General features: G+C 46.7%; 1 protein-coding gene across 1 annotated transcript in view; it reads left to right on the plus strand.

Moving 5' to 3' along the window:
• Positions 1 to 23,799, plus strand: part of CDH4 (cadherin 4) — a 964,675-nt gene that overhangs the window by 573,210 nt on the left and 367,666 nt on the right. The window contains exon 5 of the mRNA XM_069650710.1: positions 10,182 to 10,354. Coding sequence (XP_069506811.1) covers positions 10,182 to 10,354 — 173 coding nt within the window. The remainder of the gene's footprint in view (positions 1 to 10,181; positions 10,355 to 23,799) is intronic.

Consider the following 23,799-nt stretch of genomic DNA (forward strand, 5'->3'; position numbering starts at 1 on the left):
GCAACGCCCAATGCAGTAATCTGGACCTGTGATAGGCTTGAGGCTTGGACAAAGAAGTCAGGGGTGTTGCTAGGTCTGTAAAAGGTCCCGGGCTACACTAATGTTGGGACTCTGGGCTAGCTAGCCTTTTGCTTGTAGCTATCTGGGGCTGCAACCCAAAGACCTGGGGCTCTAGCCCCCTGCAGCCCCGCACTAGCAACACCCCTGAAAGAGTGATAGCTAGAGTAGGCCCCCGCTCTTCTCATGGTGCCCCTCCCTCGGGCCAAATTTCTGGAGCTGCAGGAAGCGACATGGCACGGCGTGAATTTGCTGCCAATTGTTTCTGGAGAGGTCCCGCTTGCAAGCTTGGCTCCCTGGCTTATTTCAGGGCCGTGAACAGCTCCGAAGGGTGGTACTGGGATAAAGAGCTTTTCCGTTCTAGGTCAGGCTCCATTAGCCCAGAGCCATTACCGCGCGGGCCTGCTCAGTGGCCCGAGTGGAACAGGTTCACGGTCTCTGTGCAACACTCATTAGGTGCCTTTCCACAACGCCAGGAACTGCATCCCAATTAGCAGCCATTGACCGCCGTGTCGGCCTTCTCAGCAGGGAGCTCAGGGACAGAATGGGCAGGAGGATGACCTCTTTGCCAGCCCCATGAGGGGTGATGCCCCCTGAGCTGAGGCTTGTTTGTGGAACATAGCATTAGGCTCCACGCATTGTGGCTCTTTGTCTGAGGATGTCTTATCCGCGATTGGCCGCTGCCTCCCTAATAAGCGGCTGAGAAGAAACATCACCAGAGGCGGTTATTGAGACTGTTTCTGAAGAAAATGATTTCTTCTACCATGAAACACAGGGATTGTGCAGGGGGCTTTTCTCCTTCAATATTTCACATGTCTTGAGTTATTGCAGCCCGTGATGTATGCAGAGGCAAGTGTTCCTGCTCTGAGGAATTCGAAAGGAAGGGCATGGGTCTGCAACCTTTGGCTCTCCAGATGTTTTTGACTACGACTTCCTTGATCCTGCCCCACTGACTTCGCTGGCTGGGGGAGATGGGAGTTGTAGTCCAAAACATCTGGATAGCCGAAGGTTGCAGACCCCTGTTCTAGGGGCACCAATTCTGGGTTTCCTTTATTGGCTGCAGGGCACCAGAGTACGTTACTTACTATTTTGGAAACTGCAACCATTTTTTCCCCACTTTGAGAATGAACCGTCCTGTGGATTTTTCTTTACCAATCATTTCACACTACACCTTCTGATCAAGAAGTCTATTGGACCTCGAAAGCTAATGCGTTTTTTCATGCATAGTATTATAAGTTGGTCCAAGCAAAGCTATAACAACCTGAATCTTGTGTGATTATTCCAGGGCAAAACTTAGGCAGTAATTGAGAACACAAATTCTCAACTAGAGTATTTGTAATCTAGTCTAAGTTTTTTTTTAATTTCATACTTTCTTTTAAGTGAGTCATTGCGCTTCAAGAATCGGCATGTTATTGTTTGTTAGGCCATGAACCACCTTTGCAGATCTCCTCTTGGAGGCCTGCTCTGCCGATGCCACTGGTCTGGACACATCAATGGGGAAGTGCAGGCGGCTGCTGTTCCAACACACATTTGTTGGGAGTGAAAAGCCTGATTTTGGGGAGTACAAATGGACAGGCACACTGCTTCCCTGCAGACCTGATGTTCTGCGTGCACAGTCTTGTGCTTGTCGAAGTCTCTGGGGATTACGGGGATCCGATTTTCAAAATATATTAAAGTCAGGCCATCGACATAGAAGTCGGAGTAGAATTTGACAGTGGCTACCAAGACTACATTTTAGAAGAGAACAGTGCAGAGGGTTATAGGTTAAAGGATCGAATGAAAATCACCGAATGACAAAATGTTCGAGTCAAAAGGACCGAAAAAAAGGGTGGGATATATATATTTTTTTGGGTGGTGGGGCCCCCCCAACCCCTGTTTTTGGTGTAAAAAACACTTTTTTTACCTATACGGAAGGCAAAAAAAATATATACATTTTAAAAATGGCATTCGACCTTTTTTTTCCAGTCCTTTTGACTCAAACCTTTTGTCGATCCTTTTCATTCGATCCTTTGACTGGACACGAGTGCAGAGGTATTTAAATAAAGAAAAGAGGGCCCAATTCTGGGACTCTCCAGGAAAAAACAGGAAGTCTGGTCACCCTTCTATAGACCTGAAGTGCCAGTGCATTTGAGGGTGACACATGCAGGCAATATCCCAGCCGGGGGTACCAGCCGGGTGTACCTACCAACGGGCACGGTTTGAAGGACAAGCTTTTTCCACAGCAGCTGCGGTGCTGTGGAACGAACCCCCACTGGCCATTACGAAAATATCTAACTACTTGGCCTTTAGAAGGGCCATTAAAACATACTTATTTTAGGCTGAGGCCCTGCTCTGGTCCTGGCGCGGACCCTCCCCTTCAGCGCCAAGATACCTCAGCGTGATCGTGCGGTCTATAAGTTGGATTAACATAACATAACATATGGGCGGGTAGTCCTTGAGTGCCTTCTTCTAGCTCATAAAGGGCCTTGTCCAGCTATCCTACCCCACCCAGAAATATAAAGAGTAGCTTGGCATCCACGGCCAGAACAATGGCATGTGGGATGATCTAATAAGCAGAGGCTGATTCCTTCCTTATCATTAAGAGACGTGATCATTTCTAGCATTGTAAAACATCACATGCCACATTTTTGCATTTTATTTTATAAATGCAAACATGCCTAGAAAGATACGCAGCACATGGCTGTTCAGATGCTTTGGACTTTAACTCCCATGAGGCATTGACAGCCTAGTCACTGGAGAAGGATCATGGGAGTTGTAGTTCATCTGGAGATTCTCTAAACTATCATCCATACAAGGAATAAGGACAATTTGCAATCTTTCGCAAGGCGGGGCAGGGTAGGAGTGATGAACGAGTGACCATTGGTGGTGGATGGGGTGATCCTAGCTGGAGTAGGAGGGTCTCAAGCTCTCTTCTGGTTAACACGATGGGAGGCTCAAGTACGGCTCTGGTTGGAGCTGATTTCCATGTCTTGGTGCTTACTAGGAGAAGGCTTGCTTTCTCCTGGTGCCCTTCTTGCATTTCTAGCTTTTGTGGCGTGTTATCCTCTGAGGTGTTGATCTTCTCAGCCACGTCGGGGGAGGGGTGTAGTGGTAGATGCAGAAGAGGTGGGTCCCCTCTGGTGGGTGCCATTGAGGTATTCCAGAGCAGCAGATCCCCTGTCTATGTTCTGAATCATGCCCCATAGATCCTCGCCTGGGGAGGCCGGAGCTTCGGGCCTTTCGGCATTCCCCAGATATCGGTGACTTTTTCAGCCAGGCCGGATGGACTTGGTTTGCCGTTGCTGTGCATGTGAAGTGGGCTATAGCTCTTCGAGGGTTGTGATGTGGGACTTTATTCCTGCGATGAAACACGCTGCAGTGTGTTGCACAGCTGGAAGGAGTTTGGAACTCCACTGGGGTGAGGATTTCCTATGCACAGGAGGAATAGGATCAGGGCCTGGAGTCTGTGCCAAGGATGAAGAGTTTGGTTTTGCAAAAGAGAGAGAGCTGGTGTCAGGGTTTTGTATTTACGTCACTGAGACTTGGAGGAAGGTTCCTCTCAAAGATGAAGCCGGTGGATGCAGCGCTTGATTTGAGGAAAGAGGCAGTCAAGTTTCCTTCCCATCAGCCAGTTCCGGACCTGAACGGGTTTGCTAGAGGCCACACGGGACTAACATCTGCCTGTCCGGGGTTCGGCTTGAGTCGTGTGTGCTGCTACATGCCCTGAGGGTGCCTCAGGCATGCGTGACCAGCCAGAGCAGATATACTAGGGTGATGAGGATGTGAGCCATGCCTAGTCACTTCTAAGTGGAGGCTCTCACTTCTCCATCTCCTCACTGCGCCACATGCTGATGGGGGGGAGGGGCATCCTTAGCTAGTGCACCTGCTCCACTCACTCCTCCGAAGGGCTCCTAGAGCCTTGTCAACGTCTCAAACTTGAGCTCCACTATAAGGTGAACATGCACAAGCACAGCCCCCACACTGCACTACAGTGCAGCATCACCACCTCCTCAGGCCCCCCTAACCAGTCATCTGGTCCACCATCCACCTGCTGCTCTCCTCTGTCCAAACATCCCCTTAAGAGCCCCCACCCCAAAGCTCCCCAGTCATATTTATTCTATCATCAAAGAGCAGTGATTCCGGTAAACCCGATGATTTCTTAAGAGCAGAAAAAGTAAATAACTTCCAAAAAACAATAACCAGATGTCCAATGTCTCCAGAGACTGTAGTGTGTTTAAAACATGACTTCCGCTCACGAACCTTCATCAGTTGCCTTCAGCATAGCAATGGCTTTATTATTCTACCAGAACATCTCTGAAACCCTCGCTTCTCCCATTGGGGCGAATGTGTGACTTTAACAGTACCTTTCCCAGTTAGTCCTGCTCTTTCTTCCGAGTCAGAAGAACTCTGCGCACGCCTCCCAACCCCCACGCCCACCTAGCTATTTACGTTCATGCCTTTGCGATGGAAATTATTCCCTCTTGGGGAGGTGGCCATTCCAAAGGATCCCCTGGGCACATGTTATGGGATGGCCACAGAGTGAGATCCCTTTGGGCTGCCGTAACAAGGATAATGACTACGGTCCTTGGAGTGGACAGAGAATATGACTTTGGGACTTTGATTCTGGGAGAGGACGTGGATCTGGAGGACATGTCTTGTCATCGGGTAGCTTGGATCTTGAGGACTTCCATGGTCGCACAAAGGTTCATTTTACGAAATTGGAGGTCAGCAGTCTTTCCGACTAAAGATATGCGGTTACAGCAAATGTGCTCACTTTGCGACATTGAGAGGGTGGCAATGGGAATACAGAAAAGGGGCAAAACATGTTATGGCATTTGGAGTGTATGCCTTGATTCAGACGAGGCTGTACTATTTCTGCTTGTAGATGATATATTGTTAAATTAGTTCATTATTATTGGTTTTAATTACATTTAATGTATTTGTGTATGATAAGACCAAGCATGATTAAGAAAATAAAAAATAAAATCAAAAAAGGAAATGATTTATCCCAAAGGTTTAAGCATGCTAGTATATTGACTTTGGCTTCATGAGTACCTGAGAAAGATAGCGGGAGCATTGTCTGGGAAGATTGCATCTCCTGTCTGCTCCTTACTCCGTGCTTAGAACCCTCTGGGTAGTAAGCGTGTCATAAAAAACCAATTATAAGTATTTATTTTAAAAATGTATAATTATAAAATGATATAATTACTTACCAAGTGGCATGCAGCATTCTAACTTGTGGTTTGCACGATTAAATTCAATCCACCAAAAATAAGCCTTAAAACTTCTCTCATGGCATCATTCAAATAGCGTGACATGATGTGTGTCTCTTATCCCATTGTAAGGGGGTGCATTGGGAAGGTCTTTGGTATCACATGCATGAAATCTCATTGCCCCTCAAGAAACACTGTGACGTTCTATGGGTTACGTCTTGCGTAGAGAAGGGCTTCCTTGAGTGGACAACTCCATCGAGGAGCCTATTCAGCCCTGGGAGGAACAGAAGACTCTCTTCTGCCGCATCCTGATTCTGATTTATTATTATTAGTTATCTATTCCTAACGCGCCAAAGCACATGGGCATCAGGCCGCGAAGAACAGCTTTCAAGGCAAGTAACCAGATAGATATGCAGCAAAGCCCAGAGGATGAAGCTTTACAAAAAGAAAATAGTTTTCATAGCTTTTTTGAACGTGAGAAGATGTGTTTCCCATCGTAAATTCATCGGAAGTTTGTTCCAAGCTAAAGTGGCTTTGACCGGTAGGAGCTTCATTTCCCCTTCACACCGTGGGCTCTAGGCCGTTGCAGACGCATGGTGTCTTTAGATCCGATGCTTCTAAACAAAGTTTGAACGTTAATAGATCGGTGTATCTCCAAACAAACATTTATGGGTTAGAACATTGATCTTAAACTCAAGCCACCAGTGTCAGTGAAAAGAAGAAAGGTAGGAGTCAAGGGGGCACTGAGGGTAAGCAAGCATTATCCACTTCTATTATGGTGGTCAATGTCTTTTTCTGGAAAATAAGGCCTCTCAGGTGTGTAAAGCTTTGCCCTAAATACATCACTGTATCTGTCTGTCTCTTTCTCACACATTCCTTTCCGGTCCCACTCATCCAATCATCATCCTACTTCATATGACCAGGTTCCTGGTTCATTGGCTTGCAGAGACTCTGCTCTCACTCTGGTTTCTGTTTGTTGGTTATTCCAGGCCCTGGTCTGGCCGTGATCTCTTTTCAGTTGGATGGAGGACAAGTTACCCTGATGCTGCCATGGGTGCGCAGCCGCTGTGTCGCCAGAGCACTGTAGCGCACTGCACATGTGGGTCATTTGTAGACGGTTTCCCTATGCAAGGTACAGTGTAGGCAGTTCTCTAGACAGGGTGTGGATCCCAATTTCGTTTGGGATGCGTGGTTTCAAGAAGTTGTCTTGGAACAGGATAGTCTTCAATTCTTCTCAAAATTAAAGATAGACCTGAAATGATTGGATTTTCAAGACCAATATAGTCGGTGTTATTTCTCCTTAAATTATACTGTCCACTCAAAAGAATAATGATTGTCCCTGTGCATCAGATGATCACTGCAAGGAAGAGACGCCTGGTGTGAGCCGTGCCTGAAAATTACCATTATTGGACAACCTCTCTTACTCTAACTAGGCAGTGAAGACCCACAGTAGCTGCTACTTCTCCTGTGTGGATGCTCAAAAGCAGGCCCTACAGATGTTTTAGACTACAACTCCCATGACCGCCACCATTGACTATGCTTGCTTTGGGTGATGGGAGTTGTAGGCCAAAAAATCTGAAGGGATACAGGCTGCCCACCACTGAGCTACAGTATTAGTCTCACTTAAACATGGTGGATTTTCGCTTATGCCTCGCATGGCAGTGAAATCTATACTGTGTGTTATAGCTGCCACCTCGCCACGATTACCCTGTAAGACCATTCATAAGGGGTCAAATGATTGACTGAAAAATTGCATAACTTATTAAATCCTTTTGTGGATTCCTCCAAAATAAGAAATGGGTGTAATTTGGGAATTCCAGCTGAAATCTGATCCGATTGAAAATGTTCGATTCCACTAACATTTAAGGGTGCAATTCTATGTTAGGAACCTCGAGAAATTCTGCCCCAAGACAAAATACTGAAGGGCCACAGGCCACAAATACTGTTTGAATGGTGACGTAGGTCTAAAAACAGCAAAAAAAACTCGTACGTATTGCTCTACATCCAGAATTTTCCCCCCATTGCGCTATGACAAATATTTTCCGTTTAGAAGAAGAAACTAAATTACCAGAGACATGTGAAAGTTATGCACTTAATAGCTTGACGGCCACCCGCCCCCCTCTCTTTTACTTCAGAATTTCCAAGCGGAATCTCAGAGCAAGTCATGAATATGGGTGGGCAACATATTCAGGGCAGAAGTACAAGCAACACATTTCCTTCCTCATTCAGCATCGCAATCCAGAATTGTTTTCTTCAATATTTCTTCCAGTCGGGGCCAGATAAGAAATGGGATTGGTTACAACGTCCTGCATTCCAGCCAATCAGAATGGCAGAAGGCATCTAACCACCCAGTTGCCTATAAAACCGGTTATCCAGGCCATTCAGTGCCCCAGGCATTCCCGTGCTGCAATTGGCCAAAATGTTCTGAGCGCCCTGATTAGCTGGAAAGTTACAGTCGGTCTGATTGGACAGGTAGACAGACATTCTATCCAATCAGAGAGAAAGTGAGTTAATTCCACGCGAATTACACAGGACCTGGTGCAATTGCAGCAGAGGTGTAAGATAGCTCTTTTTTGTCAGTGATAGAGGTGATGGGTGTTTCACTCAGCCTTGTTTCGGATCATCTCCCAAATGCAGGGGAACACCATGATTGGCTGTCATTCCTAGTCCTGGGCTTTCATTTAACAAAATAATTCATTCAAGGGTATTGCAGTGTTAGTTAAGCCAGCTTGAACAAATTGTGCTTACGTGTGTGATACTCATGATTACCGAAAGGAAACCTCAAGACTGGAAAAAGTACTGTCCTGGTGACACGGGACTTCCGTACCTGGTGGCCGCACTCAGGTATCTTCCAGAAATACAGGGCCTGATTCACAGAAACATTTTATAATGCTGCAATCCCATTGGACAATGCTCTGTGAATGTGGCCCATAGTGTTAACGATCTGCTCGTTTAAAGGACCATTTAAGCTGAACTATTGCTGCGTATTCCACAAGTGATGCAATAACACACTTATCAACATGTGTAATAGCAGGAGGAGGCATATTTGCCACCAACATGGCGGCTCCATTGCTGGATGGTCCCAGCATCCCATATTTGCAGTTTTACCAGCTTTACTTTAAACTATTTCATGACAGGACAGCCTTATTACCAAAATAACATTTGGAGAATGAAAGGAAGCAAAGTAGTTGGAATTAAAATAAATTAGGCCTCGATGTTTTGTATGTTTACTGTTCAATGTAGATAAATACTGCGAGTTGCGTTACACTCTGTTTTCATTTTTAAATGATTGACCTACAGTGCCCCCTGTCTGGACTGCTGCGCACCCCCGTTCCAGCCACTCAGGTTTCAGCCAGGAAGCGTTCATTGGAATCGAGCTTAGCTGCAGCAGCCATGCTGCCTGCTGCGACTGGGCGCGTGGGCACTGGCCACGTCGGTTACTGGATGTGTGGGCATTAACCAGGCCTCTTATTAGAACTTGTGGGTGTGGCCATGCTTGTCATGTTCTTGTGTTGACTGGCCACGCCTCTGTTGTGCACTCTGGGCCGTGGTCACGTCTGTTACTGGATGTGAGGGCATTAACTAGGCTTCGTGTTAGAACTTGTGGGTGTGGCCATGCGTGTCCTTGTCTTGTGGTGACTGGCCACGCCTCTGGTCGGCATTGTGTGGACTTGCCCTGACTGTTTCTAAGTATTGTGCAGACAGGCCACCCCCCCTTACTGGGCACATGGGGACTGCCTATGCCCCATACTGGGCATGTTGGGACTAGCCATACCTTCTACCTGAAATGGGGATTAGCCCTACCTTTTCTGGTCAATGTGGGGAACAGACCGCCCCCTGGCGGGGCATGTAGGGGCTTGCTAGACCTGCTGCTGGAATTCTCAAGGGTGACTGTCCTGCTTTGCTCACCTGCAAGGACCTGCATTCATTGTTAACTTATGTCCAGGTGCAAGGCGAAATCTAACATCTCCTTGTAACGATGTAGACAATAACAAAACTGGTGTATTTGTAGAGCACACGTTTACCCCAAGAGGGGTATCTTGGCGCTATTGACAGATAACAGATGTTTGTTACCCGAATTAATGGTACTTATTTTATCGACCTCAGAAAGATAAAGGGCTAAGGGGACATGTTGTGATACGAACCTGTGGCCATGAGCAGTGCTGGTCATTGGGCCTGCTCTCGGTGGATCTGAGATCCGGCACCAGATATGGAGCCGCATCTCGGGATCCGGCCAGAGTCAGCCGCCCAAGCCCATGAACCGCTCTGAAACACTTATAAAAAGAAGAAAAAAAAAAGCGCCCGAAACGGCAGCATTGCCCTTTACTGCGGCTTTGGCACTGTTGTGTAATGCACAATGCTCACTACATGTACAGCTGAATGCTTTCAGTTGTACATGTAGCGAGCATTGAGCTTTACACACCAGTGCCAAAGCCGGCGGTGAAAGGCAATGCTGCCGTTGCGGGCACTTTATTTCTCTTTTTCAATATTTTTTTGAAAGTATTCCAGCATTGCTGGATGTCCACTACGAGCCCCGCCCCATCTAGACCACGCCCCTCAGGCAACGCCCCCCCAATCTCCTCCCCCAGCCCGGCCCTTGTGTTGTGGGATCCACACCACATTTTTTCCATTTCCACCACTGCCCATGAGGACATACAAAGGCTCCTGTAGTGTATGCATGAGTCCACTAAGCAGCAGACCTCAATGAACAAACATTCTCTAGGCACCATATCCACCTTCACTACAACACAATATGCACGAGTGCACAAAGTCTGGTGTGTGGTCGCGTCCCATCTTGGTAGCACTCTAAGCCTTATCCAGGAGTATCATGGGCATCGGTACTCCACTGATGCTCCAGTTCCTGCCCTTGTCTTCCTGCTGTTCTTTCCATTACTCGCTCCCTTTGCCTAATGAAGCCGCCCCTTGTTTCAGGTACCTACGTGATGACGGTGACCGCCCACGATGCAGACGACGCCACCACAGACAACGGCATTGTGATGTACCGGATCATGACCCAGAGTCCACAGAGTCCAGTACAAGACATGTTCAAGATTCACAGCGAGACGGGGGCCATTAATACGGCAGCTGCTGGACTTGACCGGGAGGTAAGTGAACAGCAAAGATGGGCAGGAGTTGTACTCATTGAGGTTGTGGTGGCAGTACTAAATGGGCCAGTTTCATTGGTTGATTCCATTACGAGAAGTAATGTCTGAGTGACAGGGTGTTGGTGCACATTTATGCTTGCAGTGATGTCAGAGGGCCAGGGCGTCAACGGGTGCACTACATTAATAACAATAATGGCCCATTGTCAGACTCCCATTGGTGTATTCACTAAATACAATGATTGTCATACGTGGTCCTCATTTACAGCAGTGATAACCAACATTCAACATCTCATTGCTGGACTCTCGTTAAAGCAGCAATGTCCATGTGTCTGTATGTTATGTTCTCGAACAGTGTCTGTAGACCGCAGATACAGAAGCCCGATACACAAAAGGTTGCCTACAGAAGCATGATGTGATGTGTGTGGGGCTTCCATCTACATGGCCTGCAGAGTGTTGCGAAAGGCAGCCAGAGCCTGTAGCAGGTAAGATGAGGGGGCAAGAAGGATGTACAGAACCGGAGGGTGCAGTTGGGAGCCCCAAAAAGAACTGGGAGATGGACCAGGAACAAAAGATAGACCATGCAGATGCGGCCTTCTGGTTCTGGAATCTGCAAAGTCAGCTTTTAGACATAGATCCTATGTTATGTTATGTTGTGTTATGTTATGAAGTTGTTGGGTTGTGTCAACACCACTGTAGTGGTCTTACAGAGCAGTACCTTGCCTGAGAAAATGGTGTCTTGTGGCCCCGACCTGCGTATCACGACCATAGTCTGTGGAGGAAGAGTAAAGGAAAACAGGACATACTGTGGGGGCGGCAAGAAGCAGGAGTAGGATGTGGACACACAGAGCTAACAAGCTGGGAAGATACAATGGGGCTGTGGTAGATGGGCTCTTAATGATGGTTCATTAAAGCTCGATCGGAGGAATTGATGGCCTTAATGTGCAAATGTCAGACGTCATTTGCACCACTAATGTCCAAGTATAACAACCTCATGGGGGAACTCCAATTGCACCATAAGTTTCCAATTGACAGGATGTCATTGTAGAACTCCATTTATACGGACACGTAGGTGAACCAAGCTGTCATTCCTGCCAACCATTTGTAGCAGTAATGCCCGTGTGTCAGAGCATTATTGGGGACCAGGACGTCAGTGACAGACTACTGTAGTAGGAGCAAAGTCTACTTATCGGGAAGTTACTGAAGGGTCTGTTAGTAGCAGTAATGTATGAACGGCAGGATCTCATTGGCAGGGTTCATTTGTAGCAGTAACGTCTAGGTGTAAGGGCATAACTGGTGAACTCCATTGATAGCAGGAATGGGTGTTCTGTTTGCCTATTGTAATCGGTTGGTACTCAATTTATTGACCTCGGAAGGATAAACGGCTTAGTAGGCCCTGGTGGACTCCCTAGTGGCAGTACGATCTGAATGTGAGCAAGTCCTTAGTTTAATATAATTGTATGAGTAGCATTCAAGAGCCACTGCAGGGATCGAAATTAAGATTGCACAAGCAGGAGCTAAAAACAGCTCCTGGGTATCCAGCAAATAAGATACAAATGTATCACTTTGTCCATTATTTATGATCCCTAATGTTTTAAATATCACAAAGACGTGTCTGAATGTTTATGTATAGATTGCCCCAAATGCACAGAGTTAGATATACATAGGTGTGCTTGTTTAGCATCAGTTGGCCTGAGGAGCCAAACGCAGCTGTTGTTATCAAGCTGACCATGCTCTTTCAGGCGGCCAAAAGAAGCTAAATAGCCCCCAGGCTCCAGCTGCCCTCAATTTCACACCTTGCCACTGTCCAAGTGGTGGACTTCACTAGTATTTTAGCAGTAATATCTGTGGTCCAAGCATCATTGATGGAGGACAATTCTAGCAATAATGCCAACGGATCAGGGCTGGCACACGTATACTTATTCAAAAAATTTTGCACAAAACCTTAATTGAAGTTTAGATTTCCTTAGTTTAATTGTGGTCAACTTTTCCTTAGTGATGTGTTTCTTTGACTTTAATGTATTTCCTTTTTACTATTATCTGAAGTTCTTTACGTAGCTGCAACAATTACAATAGGTGAAGAATTCAAATAATAAATTGGCAGAAGTGGAGCGAGTCACGATAAGATGAAGGCAAGTAAGGGAAAGGATGGAAGGGCCAAAGATATGGGTCTAGAATGGTCCACTCCACTCGAACAAGGAACTATCACTTCCTAAAATCCTCGTCTCACCTCCGCATCTGAGAGGCCAGTGCTCTCGAAGGTAACATGACCACATCATTAACCATTTTTCATTTGTTGGCCATTACTCCTGGAATTTCGGTGAGAGAGTTTTGTCAATCGTCTGCTTGGATTTTGAAATTCCAAAAGACCGACCGGCAGATCTTCCGAGAGAGGAGAAAGGGATAGAGCCACATCCTTCCTCTGCCTCCCCTACTTAATAAAGACCACCAGTGATGCATGCATTGTATGATGGGAGAATGGGGGAACCATGCAGAGGCATACTGTGAATCTGGGGGAGCCGGGAAGAAGCTGGAGTGCGAGTTATCCGAGTCCTAGTGGACATACGGCAGACGGGTGGGCATAGCGTGACCCAGTAGTCCTGCCGGCATCAATTCTCCAGCAGCTGAATCTGGTGTTTCCAAAATGTGCATTTGCAGCTCACTTCTACCCAGAAAACATAGTACGTTCCTCCTGCCTTAAGGCAGTATGGGCAAAGGAGGGTGGCGAGGAACACTTTTGCCCAAAAGACTGGATTCCTACCTATCATGGTGGGTGGAAATAGTAAGGATGAACGTATGCATTGAAAAATGGAGCATTACAGTGGTCTTACTTTGTAAGAAGCACTTGGAGGTACCTTGATGCTTATGCAACAGCACTTATATTGTGATGATCTTCTCATCTCATGAAAAATAAAGAATGACAACATGAATGGTTTCAGTGTTTGCCCGTCATTTGGGGAACCAAGTAGTTCTCAGGGAACTGGCGAGACATCCCACTGAGACCTGCAGCCTCCACTTTACACTAAACATTGTTAGAAAAAATGACTTGAAATAAAATCTGTTTCTTAGGAGAGGATCCACTACACACCTGTGTGTTTTTTTGGTCGTTTCTAGCTTCGATGAGTGCAGATCTGACCTTCCTGTTGGGCAGTGCTTTAGTAAATAGGAATTGATCAGAAACCCGCATAGAACTGTCGATGCCAGAAGATAGAGCAAAAATGCAGTTGAGCAGCACTTGATGAATGAGGTCCATTTTGATGGAGTCCATCACAACCTGAATCCTGTTGCGCAATCGATAACACGCACTGGGGCGGTCCATTCCACTGGTGCGTTCCTCTGATTCCTTAATGATGAGAAGGGGAATTGGACCAGCAGGTACTTGCAGTTAACCAAGACTTGTTATTAGTGGGTACCAGGCCCGCAGCAATTGGGGTTCCCTTCCCAGGACATGCAAGCTCACCACAAACCCCAGAAGTGGAATGAAGGATGAACAGCAGTGGCAGAGAATGTGGTCAGGCACAGATTGATATTGATATTGTATTTGTATCGCGCTCGTACATAAGGGTTTCAGAGCGCGACGAGGCAAGGGAGGGGAACAGGGGAGAGTAAAAACAGCGATCTTACTAGGCCCAGTGAGATTGAGAACGCGCAAGTGCATGGGAGAGGGAAAGGGGAGAAGTGCATGGGGGGTGGAAAGGGATGAGCAAAGGAATACAAATAAATAAATAATAAAAATCAACAAACAATGGTAGTGCAGCCAGCAAGTGGCAAGTGCTAGGTTTAAGGCAACAGACAGGGTGTGTCTGAATAAGTGCAGAAAAAGGGGGGGGCTGTAGGGATACAGACCCCTGTGCAAGGGATTGCCAAGAGGCAGTGTGGGCGGGTGGCAGGGCGAGCAGGTACATGGCCCCGAAAGTAGAGTGTAACCAGGTGCAAGATGCCGAGACAGAACAGATCAGATTAGAGGCACTAATGGTGGTAGAAGAGCTGGGTGAGGGTACGCACTGTGGAGCAGGGGGGTCTTCAACCAGTAGCCTCCTATGCCCATCAGCTCCAACAAGCATCCTCAATGGTGAGTGATCATGGGAGTTGTAGTCTAAAACATCTGTGGAGCGGCAGGTTGCGGAGCCCTGGGTTAGGCAATGCAAACCAGCGGCAGGGAAGAGGGTTAGGCAGAGGTCAGAGGCACGAATTGTGGCAGAAGTAAGAGTGGGGGTGAGGGTACTCACTGTCGATCCAGAGTCTGTAACCTGTAGCATCCAATGCCCATCACACCTAACAAGCATCACCAAGGGTGAGTTATCATGGGAATCGTAGGCTATGATGTCCGGAGTGCCGCAGATTGCAGATCCTGGATGTAAGGGACTCGATGGGTAAAGAATTGAAGGGAACTAATGTTGGAGGAGATGTAAGGGATGGATCAGTGGAGGCGGACGAGCAAACACAGAGGTATACTTGTCTGTGGTGGCTTTAACATGTGCCAGTCACCACAACACCCTGCCTGATTATACATTCCATATCCCGCACCTGAGTACATTGGGGGACAATGCAAAGGGCCACGCCTTCAATCAGTGTCCAGTCAACTCGTGTCATTATGGGCTGCCTGTGGTGTGGGCTTGAGAAGCAGAAGTGTACGTGTCGCTGCACCTGTGGGGGATGGGATTAACCAGGACGGTACTGTCCTTCTGTCCCCCACTCTCTGAGGGGTTCATGGTATAGTATCCTGTGAATTATAGCAGAATTATAGCAGACCCTAAAAGAGAAACAGCCAAAATAAAGGGGAAACTTACTGTATGACAAAGTAATGCAAACAGCACAATTAGAGTCAAGTAAAAAGATCTGCATTCATCATTTCACACGTGTTTTACTAGTAAAGGAAATGCTGTCCAGATGTATGTATTTTTCATAATCAAAGTGGCTTTGGTGTTCTATTGGTTGAGTAATATGGGGGGGAAACTCACAAACAGAGCCAAACCTATGTCACTTCCCCTTCACGTGGGCCTACTTCTTTCCATCCAGTAATTTTATTTCTAGAGTTTTGTATTATTGTTATTTGGTTAATAATGTAACCTTTAACACAAATCTCAAACAGAGGCAAATCCACATTTCATTAACACAATGAAAATATGTTAACCGCACAAGATTCAATTTCAATATACAATTCAAATCTCAAAGTCAACAATTCAAAATGAAGACCAAAACAAAAGAAAAAAAAAACCTAAGAGAAAGAATGAGTTACTAAACATGACACTGTAAAAGAAATGCAAAGATTTCAGAGATCCAAATATTAAAATATTGAACCTGAATTTCCTACATTAGCCAGATTCCAATTGAGTAAAATGAAATGTTCCAAAGGGTGAATGCGGCAACGGCTACTAGGGCCTGTGTAGTCCATGACATGTCAGTGCCTGGTAGCTCAATGTCCTCAGCTCATTAGAGTCAGCTGAGGCAGGCCGCTTCCATGCCTCCATACAATGCTGCACCTGCACCAGGTCACCATTGCTTGCTAGTAAATTCATTACCAATCAATAATGAACCAATTGCTGATGACTGGGCTGCAGAAAGTACAGATCTCTTACTGTCACGGGGAAGAAAGTGTAGACATAATCAGACACAGCTGTGCGTGTCCAAGAGTTGCTCATGAATATCCTTTTAATTGCTTTGATCAATCGAATCAATGTAGTTTCACTCACCAGTCTCGGGAGGATAGTTCTGGGGCAACTTTCTCGCCTTGGAAGCAAGGCGACACAGGGCAACACAGGTTCGATCAAGGCGACACAGGGCAACACAGGTTCGATCCCCAGGTCCGCGCTTAGAAACCTCTGGGTATTAAACGCGTTATAAATAACCTATCATATCATATCATTAATTGTACTGACTGCATTATGGTAAGAATGGGGAAATCACTCTGGGTCCTTTCCTCATTGGATTTTCTGGGTTATTGGCGTTAGGGTGGCTTTGAGGGCAGAGTCTCACTTCAGTCACGTGAAAGACGGTAGAAGGAATCTTAGTTCTAGTTCTAGCTTAAGTCGCTTTTCCCATAGGAACCCATAGGAACCTTTCGGATGAAAAAAGAGATTCCCACAGATTTCTAAATTCAACGAAGACCCACGTGGGCTGTGATCAGTCATAGACAATAAACAGTTGTGAGGGCAGAGGAGGTGATACTGTTAGCATCAAGGAGCGGCAGGAAGGGTGTGGCGTGCAAACATCTATTTCCTGTGAGGCGCTAGTCAGTAGACGACGGGCCGGATTCACAAAGCGTTTTTCAATGGGAACACCTTCCGCCCCGTGCATCCACCAGTGGAAATAGAGGGACACAACTGTGGTCTGTTTCCATGGGACTACTTGTGATTACTCTAGAGATGACTCCAGGGGTTGTGTTTGGCAGGAATTTAGAGTCGAGAGGATGCTACATCCTATCACCTCCTTGACTATCAGGCATGAACATTTCTTACATCCTTTATCTCTTTCTTTTCTTTCTTTTAATCAAACGCGTTTTCTAGTTGATCTTGTAGGGTCTGCGTTTTGATGCACTATTTCTACAAATGGACTATGAAATCCAAGAGGTAAAGCTGTCAGTAACCTTGGGCCAGAAGGTGGCTGCCAATAGCCTTGACTGGAGCAATGATCGATGCTCAAGTAGTCCACGTGCAGAGGGATTCCCGCCCCAGTACTTGCCACCTCCCTGCTTTGCCAGCATGTTATTTGAGACATCTATGAGTCTACTTCCTGATCGAGTAAGCTGCCTGGTGTTACACTTTCCAAAGGTCCTCAATGTAGACTCTGCAAGTGCAGCTCTTTTTAGTTTGGGCTAGTAGGTGTTGCTGCGACCCAATGTCGATTGGGTAATAATAGTAATGTATGTAAGTATGTCCTATGTAAAGCCTTTAGATTAAAGCACTATATACAGACAAATTATCTGAAGCTGAAACTATTTCATTTGAGTACAGATAGGGAGGAATGACAAATGAGGAGGGACACACAGCTTCTGGGTGTTGTTTGGTTATTTGCCCACGCATTGACTGCCATGGCCATGTTAATCCCTATGGTCATTCCCACGCATCCCTGCCTCTGCCTGCCCAAAACACCTCCCCGTAGGAACTCTTTAAGCTCCCTTTTATCAAGCCTTACCATCTAACTTTGCACTCGAAGTGCCTACCAGTGTTTGTTCAAAGCAGTCTTTTGAGAGTTAACGACTGAATTGGAGTTGTAAATCTGCTACTGGTGTAATACAAATGTCTTCCCATGCCTGTCGGCAGCCAGTCGATTTATAAGCACTCTGCCTGACCTTCACTGAAGTCCTGTTAAAAACAAGCATTGGCAAAGTCAACATGTTTGTCTTGTGCATATATTGTAAGCTTTTGCCAGGCACTGCCATTAGATGCCCAGGTGCTCACACCATTTTGCACCTGCTATCAACAATGAGTAGTTAATACCACTATGGCTGTGCCTGGCAAGTGCCTTTCACATGCCTACACGAAAGTCCAAACTGTCCAAACTGTTGGCATTGCCAATGCTTGATTCCCTTCTAGCAAATTGACATAGGTTCTACATGTGCATTAAAAAAAGATTAGGGCACAGCTATCAGCCACTCTAGGCTCTTTTCAGTCCAAACCTACCAAGCAGTTCTAAGATGTCTTTAGCGAGATCAGGAGCCCCCTTCCTTACATCAGACAGGTTGAGGGGGAAATATCGGTTTCTAAACCATTAATCAGCCCCACACCTCTATTACACCAGAAGGGATATGAACAGATTGGAAACACAAGCGAACTATAAACCTCCTTGTCCAATTTTGGTAACGTGGACAGAACAGCAGGCTTATCTCGTAAAGGATGTGGATCATTGGTTAGTTACAACACAGCGAAAATACAATTATTACCCAGGGACTGTCCAGTCAAGTTTGTAGACAAATATCTACATTATTATCACAACAGACAGTTCTAGCAAAACTACAAAATACAATTCACCCTGTTAAGGAATGCAGAGTAAAGACAGTTTCAAAGAATAAAAGGGGGATGCACTCTGGATACTGAGAGAAGGATAGGCGGTTTGGAAAATAATCAAAACAGTTCAAGGTTACTTGGCTTAAGCACAAAGGGAGCAATGGGTCTTAAAATGTCTATAAGGGCTTCTAGGAAGGACCATGGAGAAAGAACCACAATGTACCTTGTGCTGTAGGTGTTCTTGGTGCTCGACAGGGTCGAGTCGGCTTCAGTGTGCTTTGCAGGTTTCTATGACAGAGTCCAAGGCAGGAGACAGCGACGGGTATCAGGCGGCAAGACAGTTTGGTGAGCGAAGTTCGACGAACGGCTGCAGGCTGGCCTGCACAATAACTCAGGGTCAGGAATCATTGGCTCAATGCTGGTCGGCGGTTCTGAAGCACTGTTTGAGACGTCTCGATGTCTTTAAGTGAGTGAGGCATAACAACAGTCAGTTGCTGTCAGTTGCTGCTCACCAAACTCGACTGGCTCAAAAATGTCCTTTAAGGTGGACGTTGTTAGATGCTCCTAGAGGCACTTCTCCCAGGTTCTTCAATGGGCTTGTGTCGTCCTTTAAGGCGTACAGTCCAATGCTGAGTAATGTGTTACAAGCAGCTGCCTTGTCCTTGGTGTCGGGTTCAGAGACCTTCTGGCACTCCTATCCAGGAAGCTTGCTGCAGAGCCTATCAGGGCACATTGTATGCTGGCTGGGTACTGGTTCTGGACCTGCTTGAGGGTGTGCTCCCTGGGAGATGTTTAGTGGAGGGATCTTGCTTCCCTCTTTGGAAATGCCAGCCTTCTTCACTGGCGAAAGATGTAGGGCAGACTGTACCTTAAACCATGGTGCAAGGTTGAGTTTTTTGCTACTCCTTGCAAAGCCTTCAGATTATCTGCCCAAAGAGCGTCTCAGCCCTATTTTAAAGCCAAATAAGCCTACCTTAATGAACCGATCCTGGGTCCTCACCAACAATCTCCTGTATGCATGACATCATAACCAGACTGCTTTGCAACAGAAAAGGCAAAGAGGGGAAAACATGTAATACTAAGTCCCACCTATCGTCCTGTCTGTTGTGCATCAAAGTGTCTCTTTGGTTAATGGAGCTGACTAAAGGGGCAGGCCACACTTGAAGCTGCGGCGAGAGCAGACTCTCTGGCTTCTGTAAACATAATTCTTGTGCCTTATGAATTGTGTCCCCCTGGGGGGGGTGGATACTGTAAACATGCAGTCCCAGACATGACAGCTCAATGTCATATATTAGGCTCAGATTTCCTTATTGGAGTAAGGGTCACTCTCTTGGGGGGCTTTCCTCCTCAGGGGAGTCCTATATTCAGCTCCACTTATTGAGAGGACAGCATGTTTGCAGCCCACTCCCCAAACAACAAGGAGGGGACGCCAGTGAATTCTTTCAGTGGGGGACCTTCTGTCTGGGTTTGTTCAGTGTCACTCACTAACTGACTCTCCTCACAACCACCAGGAAGAGTAATTGAAGCAACTCTGGTGTCCCTTTACCCCCGTAGCAATTCTCAGAACTGGCTTCTACATTACTTTTGGAGGGAAGTTAGTCCCTCCCCTGGGTTCACCGGCCTGCCACCTAGTGTAGCCAGATGCTCACCACAGTTCTCTCACAGACAAAGGGCCTAATTCATTGCACGTTTAGCGTGGTGCAAAGTGACTTTGCACTGCCAACAAACACGTAGAACTGGGCCTAGTTCACAGAGCGTTGCAAAGTGTATTTTTGCGAAGCAAAGTCACTTTGCACTGCAAAAGTAATCTTTACACCGCGCTAAATGGGCCAGATTCTTTTAAAAATCACTGGCAATTAGGCCCGTTTAGCATAGCACAAAGAGTACTTTGGGCCCAAAGTGCAAAGCAGATGGAAGCGTCATGCATGACCTGTTCAATGGAGCCTGGAGAGTTAACCCTTGGGAGCCAGCATTCCCGGATCCTCTTTTCAGTGCTAGAGGCAGTGCTTTCCAGTGTAAGTGACTGGGTAACTGCTCTGCAGCCGCCCCCTGAACTGTTACCTTGGTTGCACCTACAGTCATTAAGTCACATCTGTAGCTTTTGAGGACTTGTGTTACTTGAAACCCACCAGGTACTTTCTTGGGGGCCACTGTGAACTTTGGTGGGTGATTTGTAGATAGTCTGACACTGGTGAGGACATTTTTCTGAAGCAAAAAGTACATTCGGGCTCTAGTTCGTTTGGCTTCAAAACTAGGAATGGTATGTTGAACAGCACCTCTCAAAATTACGTATTTCTGCCTTTGACGATGGCGAAAATCAGCAATATTACAGTTCTGACCCCTCCTGGGATTGGAGACCCGCTTCATAGCAATCAGCCTCAAGGCCTGAAACCTTTGGCTCTCCAGATGTTTTGGACTAGAATTCCCATCATGCCTAGCTAGCACAATCAATAGTGACGGAGGATCATGGGAGTCGCAGTCCAGAATCTCTGGAGAGTATCAGCTTGCGGTTACATCAAGGCCTAATGGAAGGAAAGATGAACCGCATTGCCTCCCAGATGTTCAAGGGACGCTCTGCCGCAGTGTGATGGGGAAGTTGTTTGCCTGAAGGTGGGTGTGTGAATGAGAGCCCCTTTATCGAGCAATATGTTCTTTATTTATAAAAGTAGTTTTGCTAATGCTTAACTTAAAGCCAATGCTTTCCACATGGTTATGGTCAATATTGCTGCCCCTCTTCAGATTACTCTTTTGCTTTTGTGTCGGTCCTGTCCTTGCTGTTTTTGCCCTGTATATTGTCATGTATTACACACAAAGCCCTGGCAGACCTTGTACACATCTGGATTTGTTTGGACTAATGACCTCCTCCCCATAACTGTGCCCCTCCATCGCCCCCATTGTAAAGGGGCTACAGCTGCTAAATGCTTTCCAACTGCACATGATGAGTCATGGGTTGCACTTCCCTAGCACGCAAGATTGCTCAGCAGGTTAGGCGCTCTCTTTCGGATGTTTGGCCAGCGCAGCCCTCTATCTTTCTGTTAATAGTGCGTTGTATACAAAATTGGCGTTACCATTATTACGTTTGCTTTTAAACTGCAAAACAGAAGTCTTGTCAGAACTATGGCATAAAAGCAGAACAGTGATAGCGTGGGCATGAGCAGTGGGGGCGCAATGGGGACACAGGGCCTCATTACACGGTAGGCGGTGAGCCATGGCGCTGTTAGCGCCATGGCTCATGCTGGTAAAATACCGGCACCGCCTTGGCGGAAAGGGGATTTACCGCCCCATTCCAAGGTTGGAGGGGCGGTAAATCCCCCTTCCGCCATTGCCCTTCCCCATTCCCATTTCTGCCCCATAGGGCTCTATGGGAATGGGGAAGGCGCTAATTACGGCACCGCAATTTTGCGGTGCCGTAATTAGCTCTGAGGTCCCTTAGCGGGTTGGATTTTAACGCCTGCAAAAAGCAGGCGTTAAATCCCCCAACCCGCAAAGAGACCTCGTAGTAAGGCGGTAGGGATTTACCGGTTCCGGTATTTTACCAGTACCGGTAAATCCCTAACGCCATCCGTGTAATGAGGCCCATAGTCTCTTTGTAGCTTTCATCTATGCAGGTTGAGCACTATTTCAGCTTGGAGCCCAATCTACATTTCCTTCTAGTTACTCTTGTGTAAAATAGATCATTGGGTTAATGACCTGGTGTCAATATCTGTTGGAAACACATAGATCACAAGTATGAAAGCGGACAGCGGGGACTTAGCTTCCCACCCTTCAGAAGTCTGTGAAACGAGAACCAATGATTTACGAAATAAGTCCTGCTATTGTAGCAAGAAGCCTTTGTATTTGTAGCGTGTTATGTACTTTGTCACTTGTACAGCGCCTTTTCCAATTGGTATGTCCTGAAAGCGCTGTAGGCCAAAGCCCTCGGTTAACCGATGTCTAAGGTATGGGAAATTCATCTGAGGAGTTTAGAATGAGTGTTTAAATTTTAGCCAATCCAAAGGTAGGTAGGGGTGGCCAAGTCCCTGCTAGCAACCCCTGTCCAGCAGGCTTGTGGATGGGTGCTATGAGGTAGTCTGGAGAGTATGCAAGTGCAGGAGACTCATTATATTTCCCTCTAGAGTGCATTTTCTTCGTGGGGGATAGCTGCATTCATGTGGCAGCGGTGTTGTGTGATGTGTCTTAAATAGTGTATGATAGCAGATGCGTGTGGGGTGGCGTCCTTGCCATCAGCTATTTTCCATAAAGATGGAGTGTGATATGTATCTGAGTGTTCCGGCTGGTTTCTTGGATTCGTAGATGTGGCGTGTATTCTGCCCGGTGGTCTGCTGGAGTTTATTCTCTCCGTCACTCGGTACATTTCATGGCGGGTTCATTGCTGAACCGGTTTACCTGGGAGGTGGTCAAATTACCCAAAGTGTGGCATGGGTTTGTCAGGATGTGGGGGTGGTGGACAGGTCTTGAGGGCCCTCCGGAAGGCAAGCTATATCACTGTAACCTTCTTATTAATCCTTACACTTCACCCTTTGACTGCTCAATGCAAGCAATACCTAGTAAAAAAGGCACACCGAAATCTCTACCTAAAGGTTCTTGATTTATGCTGACCCTAAATATGTCGGGTAAATCTGGAGACCAGTTAGCTTTTTGTTTTGTTTTTCTTTTGTGTGCCTGTAATATTTTTGCTGTGCATTCAAAGGGTAACATGGGAGGCTGGGTCGCCCGCGATCACTGTTACTAAGCACCGTATCAAAAGGCAAAATAATAACATGGGACAAGGAAGAAAAGGCTCCCAGGAACTCTGAGCACAACATGGCTGTGCTCTGTGACATGGCGTGCATTATGCTTTGGCCACTTTCATCCTCATCAAGATAACTCTGAAAAGATTGGTCCTTTTGCTCAAAGGGCAGCAGTGGGGTTTCAAAAGAGCCTTTTCATGTTTCCAGAGCGATCACGGTAATTATGACGCTCTGGACCTTCGGCTGTTCATGTAGGTGAACCGTTGGGCTGCCCGTGCCAGTAAACAGCGAAACAAAGCGGCCCTGAACACAGCATCGTTTCACGTTCTGCTCTGAAAGGAAATGAAGTGCACCGAGTGAGAATGGACGATTCAGAGAACAGAGCCAGGAGTCTGAAATCACAGCTCGTTGGGCTGCAGAGTTCATGGACTGAAACCTAGTGCCATTACTTAGACAATGCCCAAAACTGCTATTGGAGAGCACCCTGCAAACTTCCCTTGGAAACATTTCTGCACCATGGAAACCTCTGTTTATTGGATGTGAAACTGGGGCACATGCACTGCAGTACCTCTCTCCCTGTTCTAGCTCTCTCTCATCCCCGGGTCCTCTCAACCCCTCCTTCCCTGATCTGACCCTTCTCTTTAAGTCACTTCCTGCCAACATCTGCATTGTCATGCTGGGGGCTTTAACATTCCCAGGCCCTCTGCTGCCACACGCCTTGAACTTTAATCCCTCCTATCTGACCACCCCCTCTACAATCAGCCCACCCACA

Source organism: Ambystoma mexicanum, chromosome 3p (genome assembly GCF_040938575.1).
Source record: "Ambystoma mexicanum isolate Mex_15411 chromosome 3p, UKY_AmexF1_1, whole genome shotgun sequence".
Classification (NCBI taxonomy): Eukaryota; Metazoa; Chordata; class Amphibia; order Caudata; family Ambystomatidae; genus Ambystoma; species Ambystoma mexicanum.